The sequence below is a fragment of the Squalius cephalus genome, assembly GCF_949319135.1.
Source record: "Squalius cephalus genome assembly, chromosome: 19".
Lineage (NCBI taxonomy): Eukaryota > Metazoa > Chordata > Actinopteri > Cypriniformes > Leuciscidae > Squalius > Squalius cephalus.
Window position 1 is genome coordinate 28,531,243 of NC_137140.1, and position 18,455 is coordinate 28,549,697.

At 36.9% G+C, this 18,455-nt stretch overlaps 2 protein-coding genes across 5 annotated transcripts in view; both read right to left on the minus strand.

Annotated features, from left to right (window-relative positions):
• Nucleotides 1-6,656, minus strand: part of cep131 (centrosomal protein 131) — a 28,285-nt gene extending 21,629 nt beyond the window's left edge. For 2 of the 4 annotated variants that reach the window (XM_079850619.1, XM_079850617.1), the window contains exons 1-6: nucleotides 6,480-6,656; nucleotides 5,464-5,652; nucleotides 4,066-4,160; nucleotides 1,982-2,093; nucleotides 1,665-1,792; nucleotides 87-191 (exon numbers count right to left, since the gene is read on the minus strand). In XM_079850619.1, coding sequence (XP_079706745.1) covers nucleotides 87-191; nucleotides 1,665-1,792; nucleotides 1,982-2,093; nucleotides 4,066-4,160; nucleotides 5,464-5,652 — 629 coding nt within the window. In that variant the 5' untranslated portion in view covers nucleotides 6,480-6,656. The remainder of the gene's footprint in view (nucleotides 1-86; nucleotides 192-1,664; nucleotides 1,793-1,981; nucleotides 2,094-4,065; nucleotides 4,161-5,463; nucleotides 5,653-6,479) is intronic. The other 2 variants (XM_079850620.1, XM_079850618.1) reach the window with 1 other exon arrangement.
• Nucleotides 6,657-7,065: 409 nt separating this feature from the next.
• Nucleotides 7,066-18,455, minus strand: part of rnf213b (ring finger protein 213b) — a 30,413-nt gene continuing 19,023 nt past the window's right edge. The window contains exons 40-63 of the mRNA XM_079852322.1: nucleotides 18,092-18,274; nucleotides 17,868-18,013; nucleotides 17,402-17,501; nucleotides 17,133-17,244; nucleotides 16,566-16,764; nucleotides 16,255-16,445; nucleotides 16,011-16,133; nucleotides 15,559-15,669; nucleotides 15,082-15,324; nucleotides 14,906-14,987; nucleotides 14,776-14,810; nucleotides 14,437-14,685; nucleotides 14,079-14,244; nucleotides 13,211-13,296; nucleotides 12,871-13,104; nucleotides 12,608-12,740; nucleotides 12,429-12,506; nucleotides 12,049-12,229; nucleotides 10,958-11,159; nucleotides 10,781-10,858; nucleotides 10,407-10,604; nucleotides 10,195-10,284; nucleotides 8,391-8,566; nucleotides 7,066-7,574 (exon numbers count right to left, since the gene is read on the minus strand). Coding sequence (XP_079708448.1) covers nucleotides 7,439-7,574; nucleotides 8,391-8,566; nucleotides 10,195-10,284; nucleotides 10,407-10,604; nucleotides 10,781-10,858; nucleotides 10,958-11,159; nucleotides 12,049-12,229; nucleotides 12,429-12,506; nucleotides 12,608-12,740; nucleotides 12,871-13,104; nucleotides 13,211-13,296; nucleotides 14,079-14,244; nucleotides 14,437-14,685; nucleotides 14,776-14,810; nucleotides 14,906-14,987; nucleotides 15,082-15,324; nucleotides 15,559-15,669; nucleotides 16,011-16,133; nucleotides 16,255-16,445; nucleotides 16,566-16,764; nucleotides 17,133-17,244; nucleotides 17,402-17,501; nucleotides 17,868-18,013; nucleotides 18,092-18,274 — 3,532 coding nt within the window. The 3' untranslated portion in view covers nucleotides 7,066-7,438. The remainder of the gene's footprint in view (nucleotides 7,575-8,390; nucleotides 8,567-10,194; nucleotides 10,285-10,406; nucleotides 10,605-10,780; nucleotides 10,859-10,957; nucleotides 11,160-12,048; nucleotides 12,230-12,428; nucleotides 12,507-12,607; nucleotides 12,741-12,870; nucleotides 13,105-13,210; nucleotides 13,297-14,078; nucleotides 14,245-14,436; nucleotides 14,686-14,775; nucleotides 14,811-14,905; nucleotides 14,988-15,081; nucleotides 15,325-15,558; nucleotides 15,670-16,010; nucleotides 16,134-16,254; nucleotides 16,446-16,565; nucleotides 16,765-17,132; nucleotides 17,245-17,401; nucleotides 17,502-17,867; nucleotides 18,014-18,091; nucleotides 18,275-18,455) is intronic.

The window sequence follows — 18,455 nt, forward strand, 5'->3', positions numbered from 1 at the left end:
ACAGCATACTCTAGCAAAAATAGAGCCTTATGTCTAAGATTAGTTCACAGAGCTGTGCAATCATTTAACGGTCATTATGAACCTACTTGAAGGAGGGTTTCTGATTGGAGCTCTTGGGAGTGAGGGGTTTCTCTGAGTGGTTGTTGTGGAGGATGGTGGTCACAGAGTTTCCCACAGCTGCTTTATTGCTCCTGAAAGTCAACACACAGACATCCTACATATTCAAATACATTTTTGCATAATATAATAATTAATTATATTAATATATATCAATATAATATGCTGTATATTGAAAGAAGTATTTTTGAAAGTCTCTTACGCTCAACAAGGCTGCATTTATTTGATTAAAAACAGTTAAAACTATGGCTGCATGATTCATTGAAATAAAACTGAAATAGCGATTTTGCTTAGTGCGAATATGAAATCAAAAAGGTTGCGATTTTTAATTAAATATATGGAACACTGCAATCAGAGCGGCTTGATTGGTTCAGAAAATGCTGCTCTATCTCTGCAAACGCTGAGTTTGAGTCACTTATAATGTGCATTTGAAAAGCAAAATGCGCCAAACATTAAGTTTTTACTCCAAACTCACTTCAAAATGTTTGAAGTAACTTCCATTTGGGATCTGAAGTGGCTTCTTATCACAGAATGAGGCAGACAATATGTTACTTTGTAGTATTCTATACTGTAATTAATGCTAAGTCGATTAGCACTGCATTATAATTATACTTTATTCTTATGAAAATACCTGATATGACTTGAACACAGATAAACCATGTTTACTGTCTTTATGTTTAATAAGTCAAAGCGTTTTTATCTTTTTTTTTTATTCAGCTACCTACAGTGATAGCTGGATACCTTTGTCCATATTAGGAATTTCCTGGAAGTTTTATTACTTCTGTGAGGCATATTTGGACTTTCTGCACAAGGGCGCCTTTCAGCTTCCAGTATCAATGAAACACTTAAAAAATTATATTATTGTTATAATTTGAATTATTATATTATTATATTTATTCTTAAATGTATTGTATTTTTTATTTTTAATAATTAAATAGTAATAATTCTTATTTTTGTTAATATTTTTATTTAGTATTAATAATCCTAATTATTATTAGTCATATTGATGAACCAGTCATATTGATTGCACAACAAAAATGGTGTTCTTTATAATTGTTTTGTTAATTTGCTTTAAACGTTGCATTTTAAAACGCAATTTATCCAGAAAATATGATTTTTCCCCCAAAATTGTGCGGCGTTAGTAAAAACAGTAATATTGTGATATATAATGACAATTTAAAATAACCATTTTATATTTTAATATATTTTTAAATAGTTTTTATTCCTGTAATGGCGAATCTGAATTTTCAGCAGCCATTTCTGTTACTTCAGTGTTACATGATCCTTCAGAAATCATTCTAATATGATGATTTGGTGCTCAAGAAACATTTCTTATTATTATCAAATAAAAATTTGTTTAGGCCTTAAAGCCTTAAAGTCGAAAGGAATCCTAGCAATCTTCTCCCCCGGGCATGCTCATGCTTTAATTGACAAGCACAAAAAAAAGGCATAAAGTTGTCAGTGACACTGTTGTCATGGCAACAGCAGAGTTGGAAAGCTAATCCATGAGGACAGTGTCTACGCTGTCGGAGAAAATGGCCTCCCACCTGTTGTTGGCAGTGAAGTTGGCAGCCAGAGAGACGCCAGCTTCCCTCTTCTTCAGCCCTGTAGGAGAATCCATACTGCAGGTACTGTGAGAGCTGCTGGGCACAGGGAACACTCTCTGCTGATCATCCTGAAAGCAAGACAGACCACGTGACTTTTAATCTTACCACTGTTTGAGGCCTTTTGAGTTCATACATTCTGTTAAGTTACTTTTCATGGCATAACAATCAGAAGGGCCAGTTACCCTTAAAAAACGTTTAATAAGATCTGACAATCACAATGGCATGAGACATAAAGTAGTGGATGAGTTGGACATTACCAGGATGTTCCAAGTGGTACGGTCTTTGGACGTCTTGGAGAGGCCGGCCAGTTTTCTACGTCCATCAGAGCTGCTGTTAAACAGAGCCAGGAAGTCTTCTGTGTGGCCTTCACTGCAATCAGACGCAGAGAGAGAGAGAGAGAGAGAGAGAGAGAGAGGGAGGGAGGGAGGAAGGAAGGAAGGAAAGAAAGGTCAGACTATTACACACCAAACACACATGAGGAACATATAATACTGACACTTCCATTAATGTTTTTAAAATAAGTCTCTTTTAAGTCTCGTTTAACCCCAAGGCTGAATATATTTGATCAAAAGTACAGTAAAAACAGTACTATTGTGAAATATTCTTAGACATTAAAAGAACCGTTTTCTATTTTAATGTAATTCAAAATATAATTTATTAAAGGGGTACATTTATTATATTATATAATTATATTATTGCTATTGGTACATGCTATAAATTAATAGTTGTTGTATAGGGTTTGTTCAAATGCTTCTTATAAACATTAGGAATACCTAGCATGTGTTTCCTTTCTTTAGAACAAAAATAAAGGCAAATCTAGTGCATGACCTGAGATTCAGCTCCGGTAAAACCAACCAGACTATTTAAGCTAAACATATCAGACGAGCATATAAAAAAAAAGTTCCTTTTTCTGAGGTGACAACAGCTGCACTGGGCTCCCAGCAGAGGAATGCTACAGCAGAGGGGCAGATGCCCATAAGCATATGGCAATCGCACCCCTTAACATTTAAATTGCATCAAATGTTTAACATGATGTCCACCCCTATGTCTGACCCACCGGCATCTGTGCTAGCACCTTCAGTATGCATATGTGAGTGTTTTGGGGGTGTGAGGGGCGCCTAGCGTCAGCTGGTCCAATGAAAAGCAATTCAAGGTACTGCATTCCTCCACATTTCCTCTTTTTAAGTGATTCAGAGGAAAGAGGGGTCACGGAATGACAGTTATTAAACACCAGAAGGAAGGGGGAAGGGGTATTGGGTCGTTCCTTCATTTAAACCCCTCTGTGGCATCCCAGGATGCAGTGGGAGGGGAGGGGAGGGCAGGACTGGCAGCTGCCGGACAAAAGAATTTCAGCATGCACACTTCTCCTTTCACTGCGTTCTCATTCGAGCGAAACCGGAGACCCCGGCTCCCCTCTTGACAAAGCTGAACCCGGCCCCCTCTTGCTTGTCTAGTGTTGCAGCCAGCGGGCCACAATAGCTATTGTCTGGGGAAAACCAAATTCACTCAAACCCCCAGCTGTTGCTGCTTTAAGGGTATAAACCCCCAACCTCCACGTCTAGGAGGTGATCAAGCAAGCATACCACAGCTTGGGTGAAGCAAGTCCATGAAGGCATGTGCAATAGATATGTGCGTGCACAAACATGCCATCATTGCTTTAAAAAAAATCATACATGTTGAATAACCTCTCACTCATGTCCCTTGGGGATCATCCATTCTCAAGGTCTGAATAGGACAGCTGGCAGTGAACCTCACAAAACATTATCTTATTTCATCGCAAAATCAAAAGAAATCAATCAGAAATTATATGTTTCATAAAAAACATTTTAGGTCCCTTTAGGACCAAGATTTTTATTTTTATTTTGCATTGAGACGGCATTTTAATTATAATTTAAACAGATTTTCCCCTCAAATTCTCATTACCGTAATGCAAAAAAAACTGTATTCTAAAAATATCTTAATACTTTAATAATAATATAATCCCAGTAGATTCTAGTATTTTTTTAAACAATATTATAAAAGCAAACACTACATTTTGTAAAGTAACTCAGCATAAACTACAGAAAGCACAACATATGATGTATAAATACTATACAACTTAATATATAAGTATAGTTTTGTGCAATATCCTTTTTTTTTTTGCACCACGGTAATGAGAATTGGAAAGAAAATGTTTCATTGTAATGAAAATAATAATGTCACAAACAACCCTAAACCTATAGATCCTAAAAACAGGCTTCATTTTATTAAATGGGATTTAATTCTTTTTCCTTTTTTTTTGAGATTCATCAGCACCAGAAGAGTCAAATGGCATGCAAATGAATGACAGATGGTTCTGTACCTGGGGCTCGTGTTGGCCTGCTGGTTCACCTGTGTGGTGCTGTTAGACCGACGCAGGTTCTTAATTGCCCGTGAGCTTCCCAATCCAGCATCAGTCTGCCAACAAGAAGAAGTGCAAAACAGTTATAATACTAGGCCTGCTGCAGACTAAGAACAGGTTTAAAATGGCGCATCTCTCACTTTAAAGGAGCAGTTTTAACACCCACCATTTGGTTACAAGACAACCAATGCTGTTATTGATGTCCAAACTGCACAGTAATATTATATTACTTTCAGTCTGTTCTTACACATTGTTTTCACATGGCTTTAGGCGATGTGAAATGTAATGCAGGAGTCATATGTATTAATTTACTTATATGGAGCTTTTATATCTATATGAAGGTGTATTAAAAAGTACATTTTTGTGTTACAGAAAAAATATGATGGTGAGTAAATAATGACAGAATTTTACATTTTGGGTGATTTATTGCTGTACTTTAAACAAAGAAAGAATGGTGATATTAAATATCCTTATTTTCATTAGCCCAAATCTTAATAAATGGGTCAAATGGTGAAGACAAATAGCCTAGAAATCTAGACGCACCCTAGCGGCAGCAAAATTTATTTTGCAGCCAGGGTAGTCTAGCAACTCTCCGTTGACTTTCGGAGCTGTAAAAACCTTAATTGGGTCAGGCCAATCACATCGTGTATAGAGTAGGCGGGGCGGGCTTAACATGATGACAACAGTGTTGCGACGGTTCCCTGCTACTTGAAAACAAAGAAGTGTTGCTGCTTCTGGAGAACAGTCTTTCAAATCGGCTTTGGCCGCGACTCTGAAGGACTTGGAGTTAAGTTTTTCTTCTGCGAAAAGAGCAAAGAACGGCACTTAAGTCATTCTTAAAAAAGGAAGATGTGTTTGTAGTTTTGCTGGCCAGATTCAAAAGTTGAATCTATCAACTAACTAACGTTAGCTCCGCTGTTGGGAAAACGCTCTGGTTGGTTGAAGCGCTGTCCTATTGCGTGCAGAGGGAATTTGAAAGACAGCCGTTTATCCCGCCCCTCGGATTGAGCCGTGTCTATGGAGAGTTGCCAGACCTAACATCTTGATGTAGGTCTGGCTTGCCAGGCTAGAAGACAAACACATGCATGACAGAAACGTTTCCTTTATAACAAATGCAAGTCTCCAAGGGAAGATGGTGGCGTCAAGAGTCCAATTTTATGCTTTCATTTAATGGTTATCTCAATAGTGGCAATGAAAACACATAATAACATTTAACTGCTGTGCATAAAATAAAGCATAACCTGCTTGTCTGAATCACCCTGAAGTGCTATGTATATACACAGTCATGACCATCATTGTTTATTTGATTCCCCTTATACAAGAGACACCTACTACAATATTGTAGCCAAACAGACTCACCAAAGTGTTTCGCTTCCCCCGGCCGTCACTGGCCACAGACACAGATATGGATCGAGAGAAGTGTTTTCCAGGTGAAGCACTGCTGGGTCTGCGACCCATTGCGAGCTGAGAGCCGGTCAGGCTGAGGTCCAGTACGTCTCCAGCTGCTCCTGTCTGGATCGATGCGGATGGACTGCGAGTTGTATGCATCTTAAAATGATGAGCATAGAAGAGCTCAAAAACCACAAAGGTAGTGCTGGATACTGTCAGGATTCCCACAACTTTAGACTAATGAATTTCCAATGTGATTACTAAATCACTATTATAATACAATTATTTTATACATATTGTATTTACACTGATTTAATATTTTAGAGCCAAGCATAACTAGAAACATTTATATTGACTATAAACATTTCCATCACTTTGAAATCTCAATGTTCAGTTTCTCTTATATTTCATGGTTTTCCCATGACCGTTAGATCCTATAGATCAGAAGAAGGTGGAATGCCATAGTTAATTTTATGTCAACACGAATACTGTAAAAGATGCTGTTGAACAGCACAAGTAAAGTCATCCATGGGTCAGTCTCTATGGTAACAGATTCAAAGCATCAACACCGTCCATCATATATCAAAAGATTTCCAAACACTGTTTGGTTTCCCTAAATAGTTGATATTATCTGTACATTGGAAACTATATATAAAACTAGATATCAATATGACAGTCTAGAACTTTCTATTAACGTTACAATTGTCTACAGTTTAAACACATAAAAACAAGGACGTTTTAAAACCAAAGGCCTCCTTCGGTATCAGCTCAAACCTGATGAAGGTCAAAACACAATACACTGCCTCTGAGAAACATTGCAAAAAATATAAACAGATGTTTTATTGAATAGTTACTGGATACTACCACAGGATTGCATTGACTTGGTTCAGCTATGGCGAAACTGTCTTTCTTGCACCACTTCTTGCTAGCTTCACTTGATAAACACGACGAATACAGTAGGATTAAACTGTCAATCCACTGCTTACCTTCTCTAAATCGTCCACATCAGATTAAGCAACTGTCTTTATTCAAATAAGAGCGTTGTTATTCCCGTTAGGAGCGTCTGACAGTGATTTCTCATCTGTCTCCAACTCCACAGCGCAACATCTTCTCATTGGCAACCAGAAAACACACACGAGCGCCGCCCATTAAGAGTTTTGATTGGTGGAGATACGAGCAATCCGATTATCTGATTGGCGATTTCGATGTGTATTTTGGACTTGATGGATGAAAGAGGCGTGACGAAAAGGCAAGATAGGTAGGCGTGCTGCACAGGCGGCAGATGTGGTGTCAATTTGATCTACTGAGATAAATAATTTACTATGACTTCTAGTAAGGGAGTTTTAAATGTGACACACTAATTAAAATAATAACTATAACTATCAAACATGGCAAAAATGTATTTATTTATTGAACGTTGCATTTTATAAATATAATTTTATTACATTTGACCAGAAACTGAAACTATGCACCCGTTTAGTGTAAAAACTGTTTATTTTCTAAAATAATTGGACAAGTTTTTGTATATTGTGTATACAAATCAAATTTGGCACAATGTAAATGCACTGTAGATCAGTAATACAACTTTATTTGTCCCTGATTAATAGCAAAAGTAGAATGAAGCAAAATAAATGAGACAATGTCTCACAACAATACAGTATTGATCAATTAATTCTTGGTCTCTGAATCCTAGTCTAAACAAATCTCTAAACAATAAAATGCTTAACAATTCGAAGACACATTCGAAGTCCTAAAACAGTAAACACATATTATTTTTAATCAATTGAATAAACAATAAAAAAGACAAGAAAGACTTTGGGTGTTGGAATGAGTCCTATACAACTAAAAGGACCAAACGCACCAACATCTGACAACAAAATCAACAAAAGTAGTCCAGATCTTTTCACATATTATTCATTTGGTCCGACTCATTGAGAAGAACATTTCAATGTTTGAACTCCACTGCAAGCCTCCAGATGTCTACTGCTTTAGCCAAAGTAATTTCCTCTGGAAGAGTGTCTAGACCAGGAAAAGAAGTGATGTTCTTCGTCTCCAAATGTGATTCCATGGTGGAGCTGATGCTGTGGTGGGACACAGAAAGAGAAAGGAGGAAGGGTGTTCAGTGTTCAGTGGTGTGGTTTAGGATCAACAGTTAGCTTTGGATGCTATTGTTCTCAACACACGCATTCCTATTCTTTCCGACCAGCTGCCTGCTCAGTAGGTGACCAGAACAGGGCATACTGACAGATGGGAGCCTGGAGGGGTCAAAGTGTGCCTCTCTTGGGTCTGAAAGCCCACAGGTCTCCAGGGAATGACTAGGTCTAGGAGGTCTGCATTGTTGTGATTGAAAGTGCTCATTCTGGGTAAAACTTAAAAGACCCTTATGTCACTTTGTGTCGTAGGACTTGGTATTAAATGCTCTAGGGTCTTTTTAAGTGTATTGACTTTTTATTTTGACAATAATTACCCTGAACAATGACATTAAGGTGTAAGTCATTTGGAATTGGACTGATGTTTTCAATTACAAGCCATATACCAAAATGTTCCAGTGTCATCCAGTTTTAAAACGAATTACTATTCAGATCTTTAAAATACTTGGCTGGCATTTTGCAGTATATTTCTTCATGTCATTCCCTTCATGCTTTGTCCCAGGGTCCTGAACATTCTGTAAAGGTTTATAATGAATGGCTGACTGTAGTTGCCCCTTATGAAATGTACATTTAAAAAGTCTGCTAATCAAATGCCTAGCATTATGTGATAAATGGTCAGGCCATTTTTGTGAGCATTTTGCCTTTTGTAGCCAGTTTGCCTCATTAAACCTCACTCTCACAAATGGTGAGCCAAGAAGGCTGCAGTCCAGATGGCTAAAATGCAAAAAAAATAAGATCAGTTCTTACTCCCATTGTGGAGCGAAGCCATCTTCCACAGTGCTGTTGGTCCTGAGCTGAAGGATCTCATGTAATTCCAAAGAGAAAATGTCAATATCTGTGAGGCCAAGGAAAACCTTCACCTGCTTTCTTTCCTCTGATTTCAGATTATCTCTGAATTCTTTGGACAACTGCTGGAATGGATCCTGTAAAATTGTAAAAGATTTAAATTAGAAAAACTGTAATACACCGGATCAATAAAGATGAAACCATCATTATTATGTTCTGGAATGAAGCGTGAAAAAAAAAGTCTTTAATCAATATTGTCCAGCTATTCAGAAGAGTATGGGTTAAAAGTCTTTGAACTGTTGTTTGAGGCACACGCTCTCTTGTTAAAGCTTGGCACACTCGGACCAACACTCTCCCTTGGATTTACAACCCTCGTTTGTCCACTCTCTCTGTTGTTTAGGGTCAATCAGAGGAGGTCAACAGAGGTTACTAGTAATGGGGTCAGTTTAGTGACAGGCTAAATAGCTGAGCAGAAGTATTAGATGCCTGGACAAAGAATGCACTGTGAAAACATTCATTTTAGCAGAAATCATTTATGCATATACTACCATTCAAAATTGTGGGATTTTTTTTAAATGTTTTTTGAAAGAAGTCTCTTATGCTGAAAAAGGCTGCATATAATATTCAGTAAACACAGTAATATTCTGCAATATTATTAACTGTTTTCTTTATAAATATATTTTAAAATTGACTTTATTCCTGAGATGACAAAGCTTAATTTTCAGCATCATTACTCCAGTCTTCAGTGTCAGACAGTTCTTCAGAAATCATCTAATATGCTGATTTGCTGCTCAAGAAACATTTTTGATTATTATCGGTTGTGCAACTTAACTTTTTTTTTTTTTTGTAGAGACAGTGACGCATTTTTGTCAGGATTCTTTGATAAGCAAAGAAAGAACAGCATTTATTTGAACAAGAAATTTTGCAACGTTATAAATGCCTTTACTGTCCATTTTGCTCAACTGAATGCATCCTTGCTGAATAAAACTATCAATTTCTTTTAAAAAATCATACCTAGTCCAAACTTTTACACAGCAGTGTATTCTATACTAAGGCACTGGCTATTTGCACTAAGTTTAAATATTTGTTAGATGCTATTTATACTTAGTGCAAATAGTGGCAGAAACTATTTGCACCTCAGTGTATTGTAGTATATTATAAAACAGTATGTAATAATAACATATTCAGAGTATATTATCATATTTATTAAAATAATAAATGGATGCTGCTATATTGGAACATTACTTGTACAGTACTTGTCATTACCATCCCTACACCTTCTTCTAACCCTACCCGTTAAACACTTCATTCCCTCTATCAAATACCCTTTATAGATAATTTATTTCCATGTTTTCATAATTTTCATTTAAAATAAACGCTACTCTGAGCTGATACGAACCTGGGTTGGTCATGTTAAAAGCTAACGCCACCCGCCTTATTCTACAGTACATGTCAACGATTATGTTGTCAGTGAGATTTATTTTGTAATTTTGTCTAGCTCGTTCAGATGAATGGTTTGAACTTGTAAATAGACACTCTTTACACTCTAAATCTTTTGAGAACTATACTGAGGAAATTTTATAATGGTCAAAACCTGTGTTAATGCACACTTCCTATTGGCTTAGTGTAGGTAGATCAGAAGAAAACAAATGCTATAAATGTAATTCATAGTTTAGATGTAAAAATACTATGTGATAGCTATGTGTCTTAATGATGTACAGTACTATGTGTCCCCACATCACAGCTAGGCTGAATGTCAAATTACCTGTCCTTTCCTCATCATCTGTTCACTTTTCCAGCAAGTCAGGAGCTGCCAGGTGGCTGTGCACTGACTGAGCCGGTTCTCTTTTAAAGCCTGAAACCAAGAAGTGTGGATTTGAATTACAGAAGCACACAGGTGATACGCACTGAGAGTAGTGGTGAAATACCTGTTTGGTTAAATTTCCTTGAAGTTACTGCTTTAAATACATGCCTCACCTCAGCTATGTTATTTGAGATGTGTTGGTCCATTTTCAAAGAGTCTTTCAGATAGGACAGCAACAGGGCCTGTGGGTCTCCTCCAGTTTTACCTAGGAAACGAAGTCCAATCTCCACAGCATACACTGCATCACACACATCAGTGAATGACCGTAACATTGATCTCATGGAGCTGAGCAGAGAGCCCTTTAGAGGTTCCTGTCAATCGAATGGGAAAAATGAGGATTCATTTAAAGAAATATTCAAGTGGACTTTGAATTAAATAAAAATGTATTCATAAATAATTATATGAATTATATTATATTATATTTTAGGCATTTTGCTGACTGTTTTTGATCAAATGAATTCAGTGCAAAGACACTGAAGAAAATTACCTGAGGTATTTTGGCTCCGACCTCATTGAGAACTTCTATAAAATTCTGATGGCGTCTTCTCAGATATTTATCAGTGTCCTGCAATACATTTTTAATTATGAAGTCTTAAGTAACCAATGAATCTGGTCATATATTGAAAAACAGTATGATAATAAGGTTTAAAATATGTGGACTCACTGTTTGAATGCGTGGCTTGCTTGCAAAAAATCGTCTGCTGAGTTCTCTTTCAATAGCCTGATGATCATAGGAGCTCATTGTCTGCTGACCCTTCTTTAGTGTGTAATGGCAGTTAGCTAACACCAGGGGGAGCAACTCCCTCTCCGGGTGACACAGGGCAAGTTGGCTCTTGGACAGTGCCGCCAATGGAACTTTATAGTCACTGTAAGATAAAATACAACTAATGCATTAAGATGTTGAAACACATTTAGGATGCTTCTCAAACGGAAGGCTGCATGATCCTAGTAAGCGCTGCTGAAGGCTATCTTAATTTGAAGGATCCTTGGAAAGTTGCCTTCATTTCGTGTCCTTTATTCAGTTCATTTTGAAGGATGCATCAAGTATATCCTTTGCATCCTTAAATCACCAACAATCCTTTGCACACATTCCAATTCATAAAAAGAACTGATGGAAAATGAGTCGGCACTGAGCTTGTCTGAGTTCGGAGATGAAGGTATACATGTGTGACGTAGCCATGTGCACTTACTAGATCATTTCATTCTAGCATTTAATGCTAAGGAGGGCTCTAGCTTACACGTCTCCAAAGGACTGGACTAAGAAGGACAAAGCCTCACTAGGATGCAGCCTTCTGTTTGAGCAGCACCCTTAGACTTATAAACATGTAAACTTATAGGCTACTCTTTGATTAAAATGGTCACCACTAATACAAGTTAGAATGTACTTATACTCTTACATAATAGGATGCATTAAATTGATCAAAAGTGACAGTAAAAAAGTTTCATTTTCAAGACATTTTTGCAAATTTACAAATCCTGGCAAAAGAGGACGTATGGTATGGTCACTCTATGTAATGTATGGCACCTGAAATTCAGCTTTGCCATCACAGGAACAAATTACATTTTAAAATATATTAAAATAATAATAAAAAACAGTTATTTTAAATTAATAATATTTCACAATATTTCTTTTTACAGTAATTTTAATTCAAATAAATGAAGCCTTAATGAGCATAAAATACTTAATTAACATTAAAAAAATCTTACCAACCCCACATTTTTGAACAGTATATACATTCATTCTCAAATACACACCTGTCTTCCTGGTGACAGAGTTTTCTTGCTTCTCGCACAAGACTGTTGTGGGTCTCAGACAGAAGATCTATGATTGCGTGGAGACATGAGCCTGGTCCACTACGACTCAGGGACAGATACTGCCCGGAGCTTTCCTTAGTTAGGTCTTTTTCACAAAGTGCATGATCCAAACCCGCTGAAGCTGAAATAATAAAACAATTCAGCAGGTTAGCCAAATTATTGTGTTTTCTACATAGGGATGCACAAAATATCGGTCCTTTATCCATTTTTCATTCTATACATTCTAATGTTCTGCTGTTATAATTGTGACTAAATTCACTTGTAGCGTTTTAATGTTTAAGCATTTATGTGTTTTAAATTTATAACCTCTAACAACTTACTGGATATTTCCATTCTGAGTTGGTTCCACACCTTCATGAAGATCTCTACTCTTTCCGACAATAATTTCTTCTGGTGGCCTATATTCAGTAACACAAATTAGAGTAATGTAACATATATACAAAAGCTTCATAATTCAGTCAACTAGCTCTCTCCACCAGTGAGTATAAGCATGACAGACCAGCAGGAATAGTGTGCAGAAGTGAAGCGATGGTGTGGGTTTGGGTCTCAGAGCCTGAAGGAAGCACTTTCATTAGATCAGACAACAGGGCAGCAAGAGCCGGCAAATGGATCAGCTGTCGTATGCAGTGCACCTGAAAAAGACAAACACACACATGTGCATATATGTTTGGGAACATGATTAAAGGCTACTATAAACCATGTTTGCAACTTCTGTAATGTGACGCAAGGACCTGGATAATTATATAACTTCAGTTAACGAACCTTATTGACAAAAAGCTTAAGCAGGGCTGCTTGACTCTGGTCTATTTGCTGCGATAAGCTTTCCACCGTTAGGACAGGTGAGGGGCTCCAGAAGGCAGAGCGGTGGGTGGGGCAGTTAGTGGGGAGATTAAGGATTTGTTGAGGGTTTCCCCTCATCATCTTTATCAAGGGGCTGTTAGAAAGTCGATTATCAGCTGTAATTTGCTCCTGTGCATGGCCCAACATTCTGTTATCCTGAAAACATAGACAAAGGTTGCCAGAAGCAAGTACATGCGGTTATATGACTAAATATTTACACTTTTAATGTATCCCCTTGATATTTAACAGTATCAAGACTGACCTGTAAAACAGGACTGATGACTGTTTTACACACTGTAATCTCCCACTGCTCTCTGGACTTCCGTGAAGACAGATCCACGCCAGCACCTGATTTAGAGAGGGAAAAAATATCAAACATAGGTTCTCTGACTGCACAATGTTTTTACCCAGTGCTGTTACTGTCAATTACGACTAAAACTATTAAAAATAGTAATTAAAGCAAAGCTGAAATAAAATAATAATAAAAAATAAAAATAAAATAAATATTAGATGAAAAACTTGCACAAAAATTTGAAATGTTGCTGTGGCAACTAACTGAAAAAAAAAAGTTTAATTTTAAATAACAAAATGACTAAACCTAAAATAAAAAATAAAAATGACAAGCACATGACAAAATGACTAAACCTTCAATTAAAATAAAAAATAAAAGCAAATTCGAAATATTAATAAATACGGTGACTAAGGTTTCATTAGTTAACATTAGTTAACTACTTTTAGTTAGCTACTTGAACTAAGAATGAACAATACTTCTACAGCATTAATCTTAGTTCATGTTAATTTTAACATTTATAAATACATTATTAAAATCAAATGTTGTTTGTGTTAACATTAATTAATGCACTGTGAACTAACTTGAACAATGAACTGTATTTTTATTAACTAGCATTTACAAAGATGTAACAAATGTATTGCTCATTGTTAGTTCATGTTAGTCAATACATTAACTAATGTTAACAAATGAGACCTTATTGTAAAGTGTTACCATAAATACTATAATAGTAAATAAACAATACTTAAAAAACATTCTTTGTTACTACTGTAAGTAAAATGCATGCAACACTGTCAAAACTTCAAGCAGGTTTAACTTTAGTCAAGATTAATATGGATACCTGAGGTGGTCTGTAGAGCCCTGCTGAAGATCAGATGAATTATAATGGCACAGTCGTCCATGTTAAGATTCAAAGTCTTCCCAAGAACCTCCATGTCCTTCTCAATATGTTGCCAAAGGAATTCTTCGACATCATAAACATTTTGTTTGATCATATTTCTGATGCCCTGTGAAGAACCAAGGCCTTTAGAAAACAGTGCTTTGATTCTCTAATGCTAGTGGCCCACTTACTGACTAAGTAGTTGGCATTATTTAGATAAGGTTTCCAAAAACCAAGAGAGTTAGCATGTAAAACCACATCTAATAAGTCAACTTTTACTCACACATATTGCCATTAGGGTTCCTTTCAACCTTTTTACCTGTTGTTGATGAATGGCTCCTTGTAACATGGCCAGGTGAAGACATAGACGAAGGACACAAGACTGTGCTCGAGTGAGATTCCTGTTTGGGGCTTCAGACCGGTTTCCAGCCCGCCCCAGTATATGTCCAGGTTTTGTCAGGTCTGTGATACTATTGACTTGAGTAAAACCTTCCACTGGGTTATGATTATGGCCTCCTATAGGCACTCCACAAGTGGCACAAGATGAAAAGGCCACTGGTTTACCACACTAAACAGGTGGAGAGAAATAAACAATCATAATCATTTCCCAGACTACAGTATCAATTCACTCAACTGAAAATGAAAGAAAATATCTCACCTCTCCCACAAAGCATGCATGACCATTAGAACAACCTATAAGGTCAGAATGAAAAACAAATTATTTTAGTTAGGTGGCATTTAAAGAAATATTATTATTTTCATTGACTTCATGAACAAGTCACACTCACAGTACATCTGCAGTTTTCCGTCTTTGAGCCACTTCCGGGCCTCACTGGTATGGTCGTCAGGCATTGTGGGAAGAAAGGCTTCCTGAGGATGAGTAGAGAAGCATGGCTATTTTAATTATCATCTTGATCCATTCAAAAATCAAAATCTGTATAATTCATTAAGTAGTGGTCCTCACTGTCATGTTCTGAGGTTGAGAGGCGATGTTGTAGAGGGGATTGAGCAGTCTGGTTCCACTGTAAAACACTGCGCTCGCATGCACTAGGAGCTCCAGTACAGGACGACGCTGAGCAGGAACACCTGCCCTGAGACTCAGGTTAGATCCTGGACCTCCAATCTGATTGGATAAAAGAGCAGTGCAGAGCTCTCTGGCATGTCCTGAGATGTTCTCTCTAATAACGTCCTCCAAGAGCCTGATCTCCTGTTCACAGAGAGGAAAATTAGTCTGCCAGGAGTGTTTTGCCATTTTTTTTATTTTGAGAATCTCATAAAGGCATTCATGCTCAAACATGTTACTATTACAGGTTGGATACATTTAAAACATCAGAATGATAAGTATGCAAAACTTTGTTGCAATTTCAAATGTAGTCCTACTATGTATGGATTCCAATTGATATCTGCGTTAATAAACTCATAAAACCTAACCAACACTTACCTGTGCCTGAGGATTTATAGCTCTTTCAGTTGACATGAAGCGACAGGTGACCTGCCTGAACACAGCTAGAGTCAGCAGGATGTTTTTCAGTGGGCCAGAACCACCCATTGTCTGAAAAAGTTTTTTATAAAACTGTTTACACTCCAGCTCCAAGTACATTATACACCACTGTTCAGAAGTTTGGGCTAAAGATTATTTTTTTTAATTTTTTTTTTAAGAAAATTATAATTTTGTTCAGCAAGGATGCATTAAATTGATTAAATGTGACAAATACATTCTTTACTGACATTCTATCTAAGACATTTCAAATGCTGTTTTTTTTAAATACTTTCTATTCATCAAAGAATCCAAAAAAACAACTTGGCACTCTCAAATGTGTCCTTAATAAGACATCTGACATAATTTTTTTTTTAAATACATTAATTTTTTTTAAAACAGATGTAGACACTGACCCGTAGAGCATCTTTGAGTCCATTTGTTGTGCCTTCCTGCAGTGCTTCTCCCACTCCATTTCTAAGAATGTGGTAAGACTGACCACAACACAAAAAACGATCCACCTCTGCAGGAATCAACCTCTGTAAAAGAGAAAATAATAATGATAATGGAACAGCTACAATTTTTCCAAACTTAATTTTATTATATAACTATATAATACTGTAAACATCCTAAAAACAACATAATTTTGAATGGCCATACGTGAAGGCGTAGTATCTCCGCAGGAAATATCCATTCATAATCAGTGCTGTTGATCAGTGCTTGCAGACAGTCCATGCCAGCCTGCCTGTTGAGTGCTCGAAGCAGGTAAACTCTGTACCAGTCGTTGTCACAGTATTCACACACAGCCTTCACCTGCTCCAAAAGCTTTATCTCCACTTCATCAAAATTATCTGAAAGACATCAAACATATTGAAGGATTGCACACAGTTTTGCAAATGTTATCTATTGTTATTCATTTGAGCATTGCAATATAACTGCCATGAATCAGTCAGACCAGAAGACCCTCTTACCGGTTCTTTGGCTGACAGCTCTAGACAGGATACGGGCAGCAGAGTCCAGACACAATCTGAGGCGAGCCATAGACAGCAGAAACTCAGCTGGGTCATTCTGTCTGGAAGGTGTCTGTTTACGAGCCAGTCGGCTAAGGAAGCTTGAGTTGTCCTTCAGATGTCTATGATCTCCATTTAATCCAGAACAAAACAGGGAATCCTGAATAAACATAATTTTGCTTTTAGAGAGACATATGCAGACTTTAGATAATAATTTATGTGGCTGAAATCAGAATACAGCCATTGGTGATTATACTACATTAAAAAAAAAAACATGTTTTTAGTGCATTGTTGGGCATTTGCTAAGGTACTCTGGATGATGCTAAGGCAATGATAGAAGGTTGCTTACTGGCCTAAAACAAAAGAGTCAAAAGAGTCCACCATGGGATTTTTCTGTATCGCATGTCCATGGTACAAAACAGATTAAGTGCCAAAGTTTAGTACTCAAGCAATAGTAAAAGTGATACTTGCCTAAGCAAGCGCCATTATTGAGTAAATACAAGACAAAAGGGTGAGATTATGGCACACCTGGAAACAGTTAACAAAGAGTCGATAGAGTTCAGTTCTGTCCTCCTGGTCCAGAATATTATTCTCCAGGTCTTCTAAGTACCTTTGAATATGCTTCTTCACCTGTTTGAAACTGAAGAGATTATCTTATTTAATACTGCTCTTAATAAGAATGACCAAAACTCATAATAGAACAACTCACTATATACTGCATATTTAAAGACATACATAAAAGGTCACATATGCCTGGTGTGTTAAAGTGTATGTATGTGTTGTCAGTATTGCAACACCTGTATTGCAGAAGGAGTTTAGGCAGCACAGAGCGCACCACAGGACTCTGGTCAACACATTCCAAAAATGGGGTGAGCTCTCTGGTCTTATAAACATCTCCTGTAATGTTAGACATGTAAACATAAACATTAAAAAGATAACATATTATAATTCATATTATAGAATAAATCATTATTTCTAGATCTTTGTAATGATTTGGTTGACCTGTTTCACAAAACTCAATCATCCGTTCATAGCAGTTCTCACGTTATTAGCATATTGGAGGGGGAAATTATTATGTTTTAAACTTCGGCCTGTTTTTCACACAAAGCTATTGTATGATTTCAGAAGACTTGAAATACAGAACATCGCATGGACCCCTTTTATGATATTTGAATGCTAAATTTATATCCTTTTTGAAGCTTGAAAGCTCCAGTCCTTATTCACTGTACAGAAATTTAATTTTGAGATGGAAAATTCACCCACCTTGTGACAAGATGAGGAGAGAGAAAAGCAGTTCCACCAGGTCCTCTGTGGGGTCTTGATCATCAGTCAGACAGAAGCGAGAAACCACCTCCAGGAAAAATGTGTTACAGCATTTTCTTATCTCTCTATGCTGCTTCAGGGCTAAGCTGTAACAGACAAAACTCATACTTTACAGACTATACAGTATATATCAGAAGTTACCAAGAACAAGGAATTAAACTCACTCTATGGTTGTGGAAACAATAGGCCGGTAATTGTTCGATAGAGGTGCCCTGCACTTGGGACAGTACTTCGCTTCTTCTCTCTCCGTGGATCTCCTCAGACAGGAGAGACAAAACACATGCTCACAAGGAAGAGAAGTGGGCTCTGACAGATCTAACAGACACACAGAGCACTTCAAACCATATCTGTGAAGAAAGAGTATATGGAAATAAACAAAGGTTATAAATCATTCAGTAATGCTTAGTAAAGTAAAATGCAGATTTAAAATGAATAATATATTTAAATATATTACAATAAAATATTGTTACATAGTTTCAAATAAAATCAAACATATCTCAAATTATACAGCTCAAAAGAAATTCAAGT